We start from the raw sequence: 17,196 nt of genomic DNA, 5'->3' as shown, positions 1-17,196 counted from the left end.
TTGGGCTGATGCTGAGTGATAAAGAGAATTCCCTTGCTGTTCCCAATTCTGGAGGTTACCAGGACTGTTCTGGAACCTTGGATCCTCTCCCAGAGATTGCAGGGGAGATCATTTTCCCCTTTGAATTCAGCCTGGGAATCAATTTTTCAAGAGAACTCGATGCCTGGGTTTTAATCTGAATTTCTGGGGAGCAGGCAGAGCCGGGTGAGGTTTGTGGGAGCACTCAGGCAGCTCCTGTGGGCTCTGGGGTGAGGATTTTGTGCTTTTTCTGTGCCCCAGACACGGCAGCATTCTGAGCAGAGAGTCTCCAGCTGACAAGAAGCAGAAAGTTGAACGCTGCAGCAGCACCCACGACTTCGATCCCACAGGTAAAAAAAATCCTAAAATTCAAGAGGAGAAAAAAAAAAAAAAAAACCTAAAAAAAAAAACCCCAACCAAAAGCGCTGGGATGCGGCATAAAAATGATTTTAATGTGGTTTTCAGAGCTGGGTTGTTCTGCAAAGGCAATGTGGGCATTGAAATGAATGTGGGCTTGGATTTTAAACACCCTCATCATCAACCTGGATTAGTGTATCAGTAAATAATTATAACAACTTCCACTTGCAGCAAAGTCAGGAGGCCAAGGCTGTAATTAGCTGTGAGGAGTTCTTTAGTGAAGTCTGAAATTGGAGATGGGCTGCCTTTCCCTGCTGGGGGTTTAATTTTGGGGGGTTTGTTTTGTCCTTCAGTAGATTTTGATCCCTCTCTGCCACTTCCCAAGTGAATTTGTGCTTCCCAAGGTGATGCATTTGAAGATAAACACCTCATTTTAAAGGATTTGCCATCCTGCTTTTCTTTAGCTTATTTTCATTTTAGTTAAATTAGGGAAAGAGGGTGCACACAGGATTTTTGTTCTCTCTAAAACACTCACCCAGTGCCTGCTCATGAAATCCTGGCTGAGCCTCCTGGCCCCATGCAAGGTGCATTTTTCCTGTCTGTGTATTCAGGCTTTTCCCTGGGGCTTGGGGAGCACACCTTGTAGGATGGAGGTTTTTTTGTGCACAGGGCTGATGTTTCTGCCACTGGCTGCATGAGTCCTTCTAGTGTGCACAAAATAAATGAAAATGGGCTTTAAATGCCAGTTTAAAAAATTCCTGTAAAGGGAAAAAAAACCTGGTTTAGTGCTCATCTGCTTTTCTTTTGTCCTTTGGGATAGGTCATATAAAGTGATTTCAGGTTGAGGGAGGTCTCAGGCTGTGAAGTCATTTTGTAGAAGGAATTTAATTTCTCCAGAAACAAACTCCAGGAATCCTGTAATCTTAATTTGCAGGAAGTCACTGCAGTGTTGAGAGCTGTTACCTGGTTTGTGCTCTGATAGGGGAGCTCTGCCCTGCAGCCTGCAGAAACCTTTTTGTTTTTGAGGGGTGAATTCAGGATGCTGAACTGCTGTGCCTGTGCTGGTTATTGACTCTGGGGACAAACAGAGTCTGTGTGCTTGGGCTGGTTTTTATCTGTGGTTACTGCAGAGAGCTCCTTTGGTCGTGTCCTGGCTGTGTAACAGATTCTGTGTGCTGTTACCTGTGTCTCCATGTATTATTCACCCCTGTTCCAAGTGCTCCACCTGTGTTTTGTTCACATCTTATTTGTGTTTTGCACGATTTAACCCGATAAATCCAAGTCTGTGTTTTTTTGGTTTTTTTCCATGAAGTTTGTTTTTTGTTTTTTTTTTTTTCCTCATGTTTGGTCTCCATATTTTCTATATCTCTCTCTCCTTTTCTCCTGCTCTCGTGCAGATAGCTCCTCCAAGAAGACAAAGTCTAGTTCTGAGGAGAGTAAATCCGAGACGTATGGTAAGCCAAAGCTGCAGCTCCCCCTGGGCAGCTCCTGCTTTTCCTGTCTGTGAATCCCAGGCTTTTCCCCTCCCCTGATCTGCATGGTTGGCTCTGCAGCAGGGTCTGCCCCTTCCATCCTGCTTCAGTTCTCAGCTCCTAGTGTGCCGGTGCCTGGGCAATGTTCAGTGTGGCACCTCTGGAGGTGTCACAGCGAGGACACGGCTCCCGCAGGGCTCTGTGCTTGTAGGAAAGTCTGTGCCACCTTCTCAGCGTGGAGGTTGGAGCAGGAAATTCCCCTCGCTGCCTTATTTGTAGGTGTTGGTTCCTTCTGACAGCAATGGAAAAATGGATCAGTGAATAATTGAGCTGAGTGTGAGGTGTGAACTTCCCTGTTCTCTGTCCCGGAGACAGGGAGTGACCCTGGGCTTGCTGGCTGCAATAAATGCCCCATGCCAAGCCTGGGCTGGGAGTATCCCCACACATCCTGGGGGTGTCCCTCCACCTGTTTGTTCCCTCAGCCCTCCCAGCTGTGTCACTCCTGGGGCTGTGACACTCCCCTGCTCCAATGACACTGCTCTGCCAGTCTCTGTAGATATCTGCATTCAGACCTTAGACTCTGGAAGGCACTAAGTATTCACAAGCTGGTTTTTTGGGTCCTCTCAGCATCCTCAGCCCCTTGGACTGGGGTTGAATGTGGCTGCATTTCTTATTTCCACGTGTGCATGTCTTGACTCCAGCCATGGGTTACCTTCCTTTCCCTTTACTGCCTTTTTTTTTTTTTTTTAATTCATGTTTAAAACAATCTGTGACACTTTCTGATTTTAATCTGTTCAGAAAATTGCTGCTGCTAAACCTGCTGTGGGATTTTGGATGCAGTGACTCTTCCAGAATCATCAGCTTTATCATTCCACTGGAATAAAACTGCCAGGTGCTCATGGCTGTGCTCCAGCATACAAAGTGATGCTGTCAGAGCTAGAAACACTAAAAAATAACCAAACACCACCAACCCTGAAGAGTTTAAACCAACACAGGCATGTTAGAAAAAGCTGGTGCAGTCTGGGGAGGTGTGTCCTGTTCTTTCTGTGAGATCTCTTCACTTCCCCTGGAATTTTGAATCACACACTTTTTTTTTTTTTAAAAAAAAACAAACCTAAAGTAATATGATAGTCACGTTCCTCGGGGTGTGAGAGTGTTCCTTCAGAAGCTGTAAACAGCTTTGGAGGGTGCCTTGATGGAAACCTGTCTGGGGGAGAGCTGGCTTGCTGCAGCTTGTCATTCTTGTGCCACCCTCGCAGGGAAGGAGCAGGGGAAGGCTGGAGCAGCAGGGATTTGGGGGTGATTTTTGGGTTTTGAAGCCAGGTTGGCCAGGAGACCCAGACCCCTGTGCTCAAGCTGCATTTCATGGAGGGCTGGAGGTGCTGTGGGTTAATGGCAGGAAAGGTTTGCTGGCTTTGCTGGGGCATCTCTGTGTTTATCCCCCTGCCCCAGCCTGGATTTTATTTTTATTTTTGTGCCAACTTGCCAAGGTGAGCTCTGACTTCCTGCAGGTGCTGTCTCTGTGCTCAGGATCCCTGGGAGCAGCTCCCACTCATCCTCCCTTTCCAGTGGCCTTGCCCCTGCCTTTTGTCTGCTTTTCCCAGGTTTCTCTGGAATGTGTGCACAGCTCTGCTGTTTGCTTTGGAAGGGACCAAACTATTCCAAACCCTCCAAGTAGAAATACTGTACTGATATTTTCCTCACTGCTGACTGGATGGGGGCTGGCCACTGGAAAGGGAGGAATAGGGAAAGCTGGAATGACAGCAGGAAGAGGAGGTGTGGCTTTGGTGGCTGTTTGTTCTCACCTCTTGAAAGTTTGAATTCAGGAGCCAGAATTTCTTGAAGTGTGTGAGTGACTTAGGGGGGGCAGATTGGTCAGGGAGGGAAATTGTTCTAATGTACAGAAATGAATTTATAGTGGCATGAAGCTCTCAGTGAAGTATTTTCGTTCATAAACCCAACCATCTATGTTTGTATGTTCAACAAAATTCAGATTATCAGGAGAGAGAATGAGTGTCGTTTGTTGTGCTGTAATTTGCTAATTAGTGCCATGATCTCCCATGATATTTAATATCCTTTTCTCAGAGTAGCATTTTCATCTCTTAAATCAAGTCAAAACTGAAATTACCTTTTAGGGTGGTAGGTGAGGTATCAGTTTCTCTTTCCTTTGCTTCATAACTTGGTTGCTCTCCAAAAATATCTTCCTTTATATTTATCTTCCTTTATATTTAGCAATCATCAGTTTCTGGCCTAAATATTAGCCTGGACTTGACACAAACTCTTTCACATATTTTCTCCAACTTTGTGATAAGTTTTTGGTTTTTGTTTTGAAACCTCAGATTTGAGATGTTTTAAAATTGAAACTTAACTCTCCCCAGGGTTGTTTTGTTTTTTTGTTTTTTTTTTTTGGTTTTTTTTTCAGTCCTTACCAGCTTTATGTCTTTATGTTGTGGCCACCATTTTTCCAGAGAAATTTGCCTTTATAAAAGTTCTGCTTATCTTTGTGGAGCAGCATTTCTGACAATATTTTATAGAACAGAAAGCTTCCCAAATGAAGTGAAACATTTGGCCACTCTCAAAACCCCAAGGAGTTTTGGTTTTTTGTTTATGGAATGATTCATTTCGAATCCCTCTATTAAACTGCATTTTCCTCTGGTGGCCTCATGCCCCCGGGGGAGGTTTTAGTTCCCAAATCTCAGCTCTTGGGCTGTGTCCTGCAGATTTGGGAGATGGAATTCACATCCCATGGAATCCCAGGCTGGTTTGGATTGGAAGGATCCTTTAAAGATGATTTTGTTCCAACCATTCCATGGGCAGGGGCACCTTCCACTGGCCCAGCTTGCCCCAGCCCTGTCCATCCATCCACCCATCCTGGTCTCTCCTTTTCTCACTCAGCTTTTTAGACTGAAGCCCTGCTCTGTTTGTTACTCAAGAAATTCCCTAATTTGTTAAATAACTTCCAGATAGGATGTAGAGAAGAGGGAAAAAAAAAAAAAATAAAAATTTGCTTCCCAGAGAAGCTGTTGGACAACCAGATGTGTCTGGCCAGGCTGTTTGAGACAATTATTTTGGCCTTGGGGTGTCAGTGACCTTGAGAAGTGCAGACTTTGCCCTTCCACCATCCCAAAGACTCTCTTGGAGCAGGGCTGGAGAAGGGAGAGGGACGAGTGCCACCTACTGAAGCTCCTCTCAGCTTTCCCTTGGAATTTTAACCTCTTTAACTCCAGCACAGGTTTGGCTGCTTTGTTGGACTCATGGATTGAGGCTGCACCAGTGGGTTTAGGGGAATTTTCATCTTCATGAGGATAAAAAAAGATTAAAATGGATTCTTTTTCCTCCAGAATTTTCGGAATCCACTCAAGACACAAACAGAGACTGATTTTAAAGCACAGTTAAGTGATGTCTCCTCACTTCATAGCATAAAGATTCTGTTAAGGAAAGCGAAAGTGGGAATAAGATGATTATTGATTTAATTTTGAGTACTGTCAGTGGTGAATTCTGTTGGAAAAAGTGAAATTTCATGGTGGGATATTGCAAAGTGAGCAGAACAAAAGCCCTTGAGGGGTGTTTGAGGCAGGGGATCCTGTCAGAGCTGATCTGCTTCTGCAGGTCACAGTGTTATCTCCAGGAGACTTGCAGATAACTTCAATAAAATCACTATGAAGTGTATCTCAGTCCAGTGTGGGATCTCCTTCACCTCATTCCAGCCTTTTATATTGAATTAGAGAAGGGTTAAATGTTTGTCCCTTATCTGAAGGAAACAAGTACAGGAAAGGGCAATTATGGGCTAATTTCAGGTCCAGTTGTCCTAATTTCAGTTTTTTCTCCCTTTTAAATTTACAAGGTGGTCTTGGGTGAAATTGAAGCTTGTGGGGTGAGAGAGTTTAACTTGGATGAACTTGAATTAAATTCAGTTACACTCTGCCAGGTCAGTTCATGTTGCATGGGCCCTGCTTTGGCATCTGGCTCATCCAAGGAGGAAATTTATCAATAAATGCAAGGATTTTTGCTTCTGGAGAAAAAGAAATCCAGTGGCAGAGCAGACTCAGGGCTCTGCTGTGGCTTTAAACAAGGCCAGTCCTGATGATTGAAAAGCTGAGTTTAGTGCCTTGCTCCTGGAGCTGCAAAGGAGCAATTTCTCTGAAATAGCAGCAGTTCCCACACCCCAGCCCCGGGCATCATTCTTGGGAAGTGAGACTTCAAGAAGCTTGGTCATATAAAAGAAGGGGAGGTGCAGGAGGGAGAGAAACCTTCCCTCACTTCTCATTGGGGTGAAAGGTTGGGGGATTTTCCTTCCATCCCTTCCCCAGCCCTGCAGGTGCCCAGGGATCCAGTGCTTTGCTCCTGCTTTGTTGGCAGGAGGGGAATTCCTGGGATGTGACAGTGCTGCAGAAATCATGGAATATTTTTTGCACTGCTCCCACACCCGTTTTCATGGAGGAGAGCAGGACTGGCTGGGCAGGCAGTGTTGGCTCTTGAGGCTCCTCATTTCCATGGGGAGTTGCTGCAGAGAAGTGAAAAGGAGCCGTGGTGGTTTGGGAGCAGTGTGGGACACAGCAATGACTCCTGCTCTGTTCCCATCCTTACCTTCCAGCTCATTCCAGTCTGGCTGGGGCAGCATCTTCCCAATTCCCATGTTCCCTCCCTACCAAACTCAACTGCTGCAGGTTTGGAATCTCATTTGGGAGAGCTCTGATTTCTTTCTCGAGGTGCCAGTGTAGGAATTTTGCCTGCTGTGCCTTCAGAAATGGAAAAGCAAAGCAAGCTGTTGGAAATAAGGGTGATGGAAATAAGAGAACACTGGAGGAGCATTTACAGAATTCCTGAAGTCACTTTTGAGGATGAGGGCTCTGTTGTGGGAGCTGCTCCTAGGAAAGTGCTTGGCAAAGAATGTTCCAGGTTTGCTTTGTCTTTCCCTTGTTTCATTTCCAGGTGAACAAAAGACATCCCCAGCATTCCACCCGGTCCAAATGCTGCACCTACTAAATGAATTTATCTCTGCAACAGCATTTGTGTTCACATTATCCTGAGTGTACCAGGAAAGAAAACAAGTTGCCTTTGATGTGTCACAGCAAATTAAAGGAGGGGCACATTCAAACTCATCTCCTGGGATTTTGGCCCTGGACTGGTGTTTATTTCAGAAGTCCTGTTCAGGACAGTTCAACGTGGCTTCTACTTCCTCACCTCTGCTGTTCTGGCTCTGTGCAGTCTTTCACCTGGAGCAGAAGGTGCCCCAGGAGGAGATTTTGGCTGAGAATTGGGAGAACTTTTCCTGATCAATAAATCTGTTTTAGCCCAACCCCCTCATATTACTCTGAGGGATTTGTGCTTGTGTTTCAGAGCAGCTTGTGGAAGCTGTGAGGTGTTTGTGGTGCTGCAGCAGCACCTGACAGCCCTCTGAACGATTCATGCAGACCAAAGAAATCCTGCTCATTGGTGTGGGTACTGCTGCTCTCCTTTAAAAGCTGCTTTTCCCTCAGGTTGTGTCTCATGTGCCAGAGCTGTCTGCATCTCTGTTTCGTGTAGCTGGAGCAATAAGCTTGACCTGTCTTGACATCCCTCTCCATTTCTGGACTGCTGCCCTGTTCCTGTCTTCTCCCATATTTTCCCTGTGCTGTGTCGTCCCCGTTCCTCTGAGTGATTATGTGGGAGGATAAGGTTTTGGACTGATGCCTGGCTTGTGTCTCTTTGTGTTCCTCTGTTCCCTGTCCCCTGTGTCCCCAGGCCTGGTGCAGAGGTGTGTGGTGATCCAGAGGGATGAGAACGGCTTCGGGCTGACGGTCAGCGGGGACAACCCCGTCTTTGTGCAGTCTGTCAAGGAAGGTGAGAACATCCCCCAGACCTGCCAGCTCGCCATGGGCATCCTGGAAATGTGCATGGGCTGGAGCAGGAAACTCCCAAACTCCTCCCAGGTGGGCTGGCTGCAGCTTGGGAAGGGATGTGCAAGGTCAGGGTAGAGCTTGGAGGGGGGGGAATGCAGTGAATTTATTTCTGACAGAAGGAGAGGACACAGCCTTAAGCTGTGCCAGGGGAAGTTGAGGTTGGACATCAGGAAAAATTCTTCACTGGAAAAGTGATTGGGCACTGGAATCATCTGCCCAGGGAGGTGGTGGAGTCACCATCCCTGGAGGTGTTTAAAACAAGGCTGGACGTGGCTCTCAGTGCCATGGTTTGGTTGATGAGGATGTGTCAGGTCATGGGTTGGATTTGATGATCTCAGAGCTCTTTTCCAACCTGGTTCATTCTGTGATCCCGAGGGTTTGGAGCTGACCCAGGGGGAGGAAATGACTCCTTAGGATGTGGTGGGATCATGTCCTGCTCTATCCAGTGCCAGGTGAAAGCAAAACTGCTCTAGACTCAGTACCCAGAGATTTGACTGACACAGGAAGCTTGGCTGATGCAGGAGTATTTTGCATGTTTTACACAAGTCTTAAAACCATTTTTGCTGGAAATGATTGCATTGAAAGGTGAACTGAGGGATTTCTTTCCTCTCCAGATGGAGCAGCCATGCGGGCTGGAGTGCAGACAGGTGATAGAATTATCAAGGTAAGGGCATTGAAATTGGGAGAGAAATGGATCCTCTGTCTTAAATGAGCTCTTTTCTCTGGAAAAAAATGGCATTGCTGTGCCTGCTGTGGTGTTTGCATTAGGAATGGTCTAAGCTTCAGTGTTCTGGGCATGACTCTCCTCCAGATCCTCATTTCAGAATTTTATGGACAAATTCCACATCCTGCCAGCTTCAAGTATCACAAATAAAATAAAACCTGGATTGGCAGGGAAGAGAAGGAAAGCAGAGCTGTTAATAATGACCTGTAAATAACCAGCCTGCCTGAATTGTTCTTTTCTCCCTAACTGCTCCCACATCCATGTTCTTTTTTAGTCCCAAGCAAGTAAGAAATCAAGTCAGTAACTTAAAAGACTCTAAATGATTGCTGCAAAATACTGCAGCAGCTCCTGACACAGATGGAGCTGGGATTTCAACCAGGCATTGAAATTAATGAATTAAATTAGCTACCCTGTTGTTTTTCTGCCCAGGCAGAGATGGATTGCCTTTTTTTTTTGTTTGTTTGTCCGCTTGCATGAGTTCTTCTGGTGTGTGCACAGTTTTTCTTTTTGCAGAGCTCTGCTCAATGAGATAAACTGTTAGAAGGATAAATAATTTATCTGGTAATGTCTTGAAAGAGGCAGTAATGGAGATGGGGGAGAAGAAAATGCTGCTGTTCTTCTGGTGCCTTTTGTGGAATGTGTGGAATTGCTTGGAAACCAGGAGGCAAACACTGAATTTTGTCCCCTCCCTGCCCAGGTGAACGGGACTCTGGTAACACACTCGAACCATTTGGAGGTGGTCAAGCTGATCAAGTGTAAGTAAAGGCAGGTGGCTCTTCTGTCACCTCTGAAGTGTGACAGGCATCATTTCCAGGGCCCTGTCAAGTGCCAAGGGTGAGGTGAATGCTGAGACATGAAGGGAGTGTGTGAAACAGGGAAGTGAAATTGAAATTATTTTGACATCCTGCATTGAAGCTGGATTGAATACATTCTCCTGGAGTTTCTCCTTAACCTGATGTTTGGATTTTCACCAAGCCTTGCCTGGGTGCTTTCCCATCTTTTATTTCCACCTTAAATACCACAGCTGGGCTGGCACTGCTGTGTGATGCCTGCACAGCACTACAGGAAATAGTTCCTGGTGCATTTTCTTGTATAAGGAAGGTGGTGGTGGTGGTTCCTTCCAGCCTGGTGTGATTTATTTTGTGTGTGTGCACTGGAAATGTGACCTGCTGGGCTGGAAATTGGACTGCCTGCTTTTGTAAGGGCTGATGGTCATGCAAGTTTTTGGAATATTTGAAATGTAAACAGATTTCTAAAGCTGGCAGTGCTCTCAGGTTTGGAGGAGGGATGCTGTGAGTTCAGTCTGCAGGGTGAGGGGAGCCATGGAGATGTCCCCATGAGTGTGACCTGTGCCTGTCCTTGTGTCCCCACAGCAGGTTCCTATGTAGCTCTCACTGTCCAGGGGCGCCCCCCAGGGTCGCCCCAGATTCCCTTGGCGGATTCTGACGTGGATCTGGCAGCTTTTGGGCATATGCCTCCCATCATGGCATCCCCCCACTCACCTGGCACGTCAGGGAATGCAGAGAGGATCACCAGCCCAGTGCTCATGGGGGTAAGCTTGGAAGCTCTCTCTCCAAAAGGAGAAATGGCCTGAATGGTTTTTTTTTGCACTTCAAATTGGCAATGGAATATTTGTCCTGTAAGTGGGTATTTGTTCACTTAAGAAAAAGCATTCTGTGAGTAAAAAGCATTCTGTGAGTCCTGTCTGAGATAATAGAAATACAGGGTTTTATACTGTCAATAGCTGTTCAAAATTAAGCAAGAATTGGAAATTTCAATTGCTTTTCATAGAGCTTTTGAGAGCCTGTTTTTAGGAAGTAGGTGAAAAATGTGCATGTCTGTTTTTGTTTTCCTTATCTGCTCAGCTCCCCCAACAAACCCAACCTTAATCTCTCTCTATTTCCTAGGAGGAGAATAACATTGTCCACAACCAGAAGGTGGAGATTCTGAGGAAGATGCTCCAGAAGGAGCAGGAGAGGCTGCAGGTACTGGACTTGTGCAGCTTGGAGGGAGCTGGGGGAAATGAAGCCAAGGGCAGCTGTTAAATCCCAATTTAGCAGCAGAGCTGTGTGGGGCAGAGTTTCTGTAGCAGCTCCTTGTGCAGATGTGCAGGTGTTGATGGAAAAGAGACAAACAATTGTTTTGCAGGTCCTGCAGGAGGAGTACAGCAGAACCCCCTCCACCCGTGGGCTCAAGGAGATCCAGGAGGCAAAGAAACACATTCCTCAGCTGCAGGAGCAGCTGTGCAAGGCCACGGGCTGCTCTCAGGTGACACAGGGCCAGCCGGGCTGGGCAGAGCCCCCAGGCACAGCCCTGGGGGTTAAAGATCTGCTGGGCAAGCTGGAGTTGCTCGGGCAGGCAGGCTGCACCCTCTAGAGCTGAGATTTGGAGTTGGCATTTTCATCTTCCTCAGGATTTTACAGCAGGCTCCCAGCTCACCTCTGAAATCCTGCTTTAAGAACAAGTGCAAGCAGTGATGTGTTTATTATCTGTCAGTGCAACTTAAAATACACCCATGAAGTCATTCTTTGCTTTAAACAGTCTTGTTTTCATTTTTGTTTTCAAAAAAAAAAAAATATAAACGTAGGCTGTATCATTTTTCCCTTTTCCCCTGTGTTGAAAGTGCTGAAGATTGGGTTGTTTGGGTTGAAAATGTGGTTGTTTCCTCTTAGAAAAACGGTGCAGCCATTTCTAGATAAATTGAGAAGGTTTTATGAGTAATGTGAGCTACCTGGCTTTGGAAAGGGTTGATGTTTAAGGAAATACTTGAAATACTCTGCTGTCTCCCAACCACTTCCCTCTTTGCAGGATGGAGTCCTGGCCCCCAGGTCTGTGTCAGAGTCCCTGCAGATCAGCGAGGGGGAGGCAGAGAGTGGGGACAGTGGCAGCAAACTGGATTTCAGTGGTGACAGCCCCTCCAGACCCAACAGTGACATTGCTGATGTGAGTCTGGGGCAGCCCCAGGGCTCTGCTTCTCTGCCTCTTGCATTTGGGTTTCCTTGGCAGGTCCTTCGTGTGTGTTGTCCTGGGCATTACTCCTCAGTGCCCACCAAAACCTTTTCCCTGTGAAAAACCTGCATTGGAGTGGTGTTAGAAACTGGGAGAGAATAAATATTGGGGTTTTATCCAGGATTAGATTGTCCTGACATTAATCTCTGTAACCAGACAGAGAAAGATGGATGCAGCATCCTGCTCAAAACTCATTTGCCAATTAGAGCATCTTTGAAGGGAATATTCCAACTGCAGCATCATGACTCAGATCCAGGCAGCTTGCCCTGAAAATGAGGAAGAGCCTTGCTTCTACCAAATCAGCTTCAATTCCTGCCACCAGCAAAGGCTCTTGGTGTGTTCACTCATTAGTTACCCATCTGTGTGCTCCTGTGCTCTCCCTAATCCTTAATTAAGTCACTGATTAGTGCAGGGGAATTGAGACTCTCTGCTTGGATTTGGCCGAAGTTTGTTGATTAACTTAAGGATGTGAGAGCTAAATTTGGCTAAATTTGTGCCAGCAGTTGGAAGTGAAAGGGAGGTGGGTGAGATGGGAGCATCCACGACTCTGTTTTGAAACGTTTTAACTCCAAATCTGACCAGATCCCACTCAGTGTTTGTGTTTAATAAATGCACAACAAAATTCATAATAATCTTCCTAATAATCATCATCCTGTCAGCATTGGGGATGGTATTTGATCAGAGCAGGGGGATTGATTGGCACACCAAACATTCCAGCTTTTCCATCCAGCTCTGAGAAAATCTAGCTCAGGGGCTGAGTGGGAAGAGTTGTGCAGCTGGGACCAAGCCAGGCTGCAAAGCAGCAGCCTGAGCAGTAGCCTGGCTGGAAAAACCTTTGGACACACTGAAGATGAGCCAGCAGCACGTGGTTTTTGCAAATAAGGCTCTGCTGGGCTTCCTGAGCACGAGGATTGCTGGGAGAAGAGAGAGAAAAAAGGTGGAGAGAGCAAGGAGAAATCCAAGGGCTGGGGGATTTACAGCTCTGCAGTTGTTCACTGTCACCAGATTTCTGACCAAAACTTCTGCATTCACTTGAGTTTTGGGATTTTTTTTTTTGTTTAACTGTGCATGTAGGACACCGATTTTACTCTGGTTTTTCACACCTCCTTTTCCTGTGAGAAAGGAGAAGTTTTAGGCTCTTGTGGCTGACAGACTGCACTGTGCAGTTCTCCCTTTCCTGGATTTGCTGGGACTTACCAGAACTGAACTTCCCTCTTTCCCAGAGTCCTCGCAGTGGCCTGAAGGAGAGAATTTATCCAGATGAGAGCCCAGAAAAGGCTGAGCTTCAAGATACTGTGAGTACAAAACACCAAGTGTCACAACAGCATCTCCTCCAACAGGCCCATTAAAATCTTGCTGCTTTCCCCCACTTTCTAAATGGAGCATGCCTGAACTTTGCTTTAGAAAATAAAATGCAATTAAAGTGGTGCAGGGAAAGTTAATTAGCTGAGTAAATGTTTATGGAGCTTAAGAGCAGGACCATTTAGTGGTGAGCAGTAAAACAGCTGGGCCTGGAATAAGGAGAGCACTTGCACATGTTTTATTCCTTGAGCCCAGCCTTTTTTTAGGATGCTCACTCATTTGGGGGCTGGCATTTCCAGCAGGGCTACAAGTGGAGCTCAGCAGGAAGGGCAGGGCTGTCTGAACACATCATCATCCTTGGGATGGCTCCTGAATTCCCCTTCCCCTCACCTGCCTGTCCTCCCAAAGGCACATTCCCCCCTCTGTGCAGAGCTGGCATTTGGCAGGTGCCACGTGCTTGGTGTGCTCCAAAGTGATGCAGCTGCTCTTGACCCCCCTGGTTTGATGTTTGGGGATGTTTGGGAATGTTTGGATCCTATTTGGATCCTGTTGGAATACCTGGGAGAAGCTTTTGGGAGGAGGATCCAAGGTGGGGTTTTTGAAGAATTAAAATGATCAGAATTTCTCCAAGTTTTAGTGGGAGGGACAATCACAGCCCTGTGCTTTTCTTGCTTCTCTTCCCCAGGATTCCCAGTCCAGTGTTGGGAGTCCCCTGTCCCGAGTGGGGACTCAGATCATTGGAGCAGAGGATGATGATTTTGACACAGAGCAGGAACAGGTGGGAATTACTTTTAACCTTTTTTCCCCCACCAACCAGAATTCTCTTCCCCTGTTTCTGCTGAGTATTTCTTGTATGGTGAAATAAGGATTTGGGAATGGGATTCCTGTTGTTGCTGATCTTTCCAAATAGAAACACTTGGGGAGTTTATCACAATATCCATCTTTGAGTCTGATATTTCTCTTTCTTCTCCAAACCTCAAGCTTTCTAGGAATTAATTTGCCGTATTTCATTTATTTTCGTTTTTCTTAAATCCTGAATTATTATCACAGCAGCAGAGCTACTACATATTTACTCTTGAATTATTTTAGCTGTCCTCTCTCTTACTCCTGAACAATTGAGATGTAATTCCCTGTGTCCCTGCAGATTAATGGGCAGTGCAGCTGCTTCCAGAACATCGAGCTCCTGAAATCCCGCCCAGCTCACCTGGCTGTTCTCCTGCACCACGTGGTGTCCCAGTTTGATCCTGCAGCACTGGTGAGGAGCTCTGCAATTGTTCCCCTGCCTCACATTTGGGAATCTTCACCAGAATTTACCAGATCTTGTGTAGCACTCACTGCCATGACCTGGCAAGGAGGGAAATGCAGATCCTGAGGGTGATAAATCCTCATTTATCTCCTCAGATAAACGGAGGAACACAAAAAGAATTGTTTCTTTTAGATTTGGCTGCTTACAAATCATTATTTATCTCCTGAAAGCCTCTCATTCCACCCCAAGGTGTGGGATTAGTGGTGTCATTAGGGAAGGTTTGAGCTCTCTGTGCTCCCCTTCCAGCCCCTTCCCTCTCAGGGCAGTTCCCTGAAGAGCTGGCAAAGGTTTCAACCCAGCACTGCTGAATTCCTTGAAATATTGGAAAGAAAACTTGGAGTTTTCATGGTTTTCACCTCATTTCTTGCCCTGCTGTTCCCCACAGCTGTGCTACCTTTACACAGACCTGTACAAACAGACCAACTCCAAAGAGACCCGGCGTGTTTTCCTGGAGTTTTACCAGTTCTTCCTGGACAGAGCTGCAGTAGGTTCCACTTGTTTTCCTCATTTTCACACTCATCCAACAAGTTGACTTTGACCTTTCTCCACTCACCTGAGCTGTGAGAAACTAAGGGGATTAAAGCCCTCCAAAAGAAATAGTTTTAAAAATCAGAATCTGAATAATGCTTAATAAATAACTTCATAAAAGGTAATAATGTAATAAAAGTTCAAAGTATTTTTGTTGAAGTGTTAGCAGGAAAATGAATGGCTTCAGATGCCTGGTAACAAAATAAATCCCAAGGGATTTGTTGTAGATAGGAGAAATAATTTAGTGGTAGTTAAGCAAGTTCTGGCTCTTCTATGTTGCTTTTTAGTTAATAATTGCTGTGGGTATTGATGTGGCTGTTCCAGGGATTGGGAAATTTTATGTGTCTGTTAGAAAGCTGAAAAATTTCTTTGCTATCATGAATTAAACTCCCAGAAACTGCAGCAGAGTTTCATGTACCACATGCTCATCTTAAATAATCCTGTGAATTATAATATAATCATGGGAGTCCCCCCTATTCAAACCAGCTCAGATTGGATGATTTTGGCTTTTGAGGGAATTCCCTGGCAGGATTTGTGTGTTTTATTGGGGTGCTGGTTTCTCTGTTGGTTCTCCCAGCCTCTCTTTCCTTTTGCAGAACCTGAAAGTCCCAGTTCCAGATGAAATCTCCCTGGAATTAGGTAGGGTGCTGTGTTTGTGGGAGTGAAAGGCAGGGGGTGGCTTAATTCAGGGAAATACTTTATTGAAGTCATTTATTGAAGGTGAGGACTGTTCCCAGAGGAATAATTGATGAATTCTCTGCCTCTCAGACAGGAGAAGGCCAGAGCTGCTCCCTGAAGAGCTCCACCGCCAGTTCATCCAAACCATGCAGGATAAAGTTTGTCCAGAGGTCCAGAGGAACCTGGAAGATTTCAGGTACCAAAAGCTCTCTGTGGAGTTCCCATTTAATTCATATTTGATTTCAGTCCGTGTTCCAGCACGGGGAAACCTGAGGGATATAGAATTCCTCTTGGATTGGGTAGGAACACACCAGGAATATGCCCTGTGACCAATCTTTAAATCAAGTCATCACTTCCAATCCTAGAGCTTGGATTCTTCATTCCTTGAAGCTGTGTGAGGAAATGTCTGCTTTCTTTGGTGTTCTTATATAAATCTCCTACTGATAGTGTTTATAATCAGCTTGTATTTTATTTTTTCCTTCCCTGTCCCCTTTGGGCAGGGAATAATCCCCTTTGCAGAGCTGTCACAGGCACGGAGTAGAAGTTGATAATTAATTTGCTTTTTCACGTGGAGTCCTAAGACCCCTGTGCCAAGCTCAGTAACGAACCACCCCAATCCCTGCAATCCCTTCTGGGACTTGTGTGGGACACCCTGGAGTGTCCCAGGGCGGTTCCAGCTGCAGGTTGGGAATTTCCTGTGCCTTTGTGCAGGCAGAAGAGGAGCATGGGGCTGACCCTGGCCGAGGGGGAGCTGACCCGGCTGGACGCCGAGCGGCTCCGCGACCGCAACGCCGTGGAGAAGGAGAGGAGCTGTGCAGAGCAGATCCTGGCCAAAATCGAGGAGGTCCTGTAAGTCACAGCAAAGAGAAGGGTGGGGTAAAAAAAATAAAAAAAAAGTTTAAAAAATTAAAAAAAAAAAAAGTGATGATAAAGGTGTTATTTTATGTGGTTATTGCGCTAAAAAAGAGAGAGAAAGGACAGCAGCACACACGGAGCTCTTTGGGGAAAAAAGGCCAATTTATTGTACAGACAGCCCGGATTTAAAGTGTGTCAGTGCAGCCAGGACAGGATAGGAGCTCCCTGGACAATTGGGAAAAACATCCTTGGGACAGCACCTCAGGATGTGTCCCACGGGAGAAACACCAGGTGTTAATGTTGGTGATGAATTCCACTCTGTTTGTCACCGTGTTGTCACCCTGGGAGACTCCTCCCTAACTGAAGCTGCAGTCAGCTTGTCAGCCTGGGAATGGAGCTGAGAGTCAGGAGAAATCCAGGCCTGGGAAGAATTTCCAAGCTGTAATTCCCCAGCTCTCTGAATGTGTGTGTCCACAATTTTATAATGCCTGAGGTGTGGGAAAAGCAGGATGAAGGGATTGGGGGGTGGAATTTGGCATTGCTGTGTTTAAGTTTCTTCCTGTGAGTGTTTGTTGGGGTAATGACAGGCAGGGCTCAGGCTGGAGGGAAGTGAAATTCTGTCCAGGAGAAATTGTGCAGGGAATGCTGCCATTGTCAGCCTGTGCATTATTAGATCAGAGCCCTTTTCCTGTAGGAACAACAGCTTCACAACCCATTTTCTCCTTTTTAATGTGGGCTGAATCCAATTTCCACAGCTGAACCTTTTGATTCTTGATTTTATTTTTTTTTTTTTCCCCTGCTGGAACTGCTGAACATTCTAAAGGACACTTTCAGCACAACTACTGATGCTGTGGGTGGGATGGGACCGGGTGTTAATTGAGTTTTGAGTTTCATTTTCAAACCCTTTCTTGTTTGTAGGATGACATCCCAGCCCCTGGAAGAAGACAAGAGGTAAAGGGAGCTGGGGCTGTGTGATGGAACACGACAGCCCTCTCCCGGCTGTTCTCCACACTCAGCTCCTGAATCCCCTGCCATCAATCGTTGCAATTTAGGGCAGCAGCCTCT

General features: G+C 46.1%; 1 protein-coding gene across 4 annotated transcripts in view; it reads left to right on the top strand.

The window, feature by feature from the left end:
* Positions 1-17,196, top strand: part of ARHGEF12 (Rho guanine nucleotide exchange factor 12) — a 73,388-nt gene that overhangs the window by 33,274 nt on the left and 22,918 nt on the right. For 3 of the 4 annotated variants that reach the window (XM_088178015.1, XM_014890448.2, XM_088178016.1), the window contains exons 3-19: positions 280-368; positions 1,773-1,829; positions 7,572-7,670; positions 8,344-8,393; positions 9,151-9,208; positions 9,827-10,005; positions 10,361-10,438; positions 10,602-10,721; positions 11,262-11,396; positions 12,686-12,757; positions 13,450-13,542; positions 13,909-14,019; positions 14,456-14,554; positions 15,195-15,237; positions 15,367-15,472; positions 15,988-16,125; positions 17,050-17,082. In XM_088178015.1, the coding sequence (XP_088034141.1) occupies positions 8,355-8,393; positions 9,151-9,208; positions 9,827-10,005; positions 10,361-10,438; positions 10,602-10,721; positions 11,262-11,396; positions 12,686-12,757; positions 13,450-13,542; positions 13,909-14,019; positions 14,456-14,554; positions 15,195-15,237; positions 15,367-15,472; positions 15,988-16,125; positions 17,050-17,082 (1,304 nt within the window). In that variant the 5' untranslated portion in view covers positions 280-368; positions 1,773-1,829; positions 7,572-7,670; positions 8,344-8,354. The remainder of the gene's footprint in view (positions 1-279; positions 369-1,772; positions 1,830-7,571; positions 7,671-8,343; positions 8,394-9,150; positions 9,209-9,826; positions 10,006-10,360; positions 10,439-10,601; positions 10,722-11,261; positions 11,397-12,685; positions 12,758-13,449; positions 13,543-13,908; positions 14,020-14,455; positions 14,555-15,194; positions 15,238-15,366; positions 15,473-15,987; positions 16,126-17,049; positions 17,083-17,196) is intronic. The other variant, XM_088178014.1, reaches the window with a different exon arrangement.

This window comes from Sturnus vulgaris, chromosome 23 (assembly GCF_052056855.1).
Source record: "Sturnus vulgaris isolate bStuVul1 chromosome 23, bStuVul1.hap1, whole genome shotgun sequence".
In the NCBI taxonomy this organism is placed as follows: Eukaryota; Metazoa; Chordata; class Aves; order Passeriformes; family Sturnidae; genus Sturnus; species Sturnus vulgaris.
The sequence above is the reverse complement of the archived record's forward strand: the minus strand, read 5'-3'. Positions and strand labels throughout refer to the sequence as shown.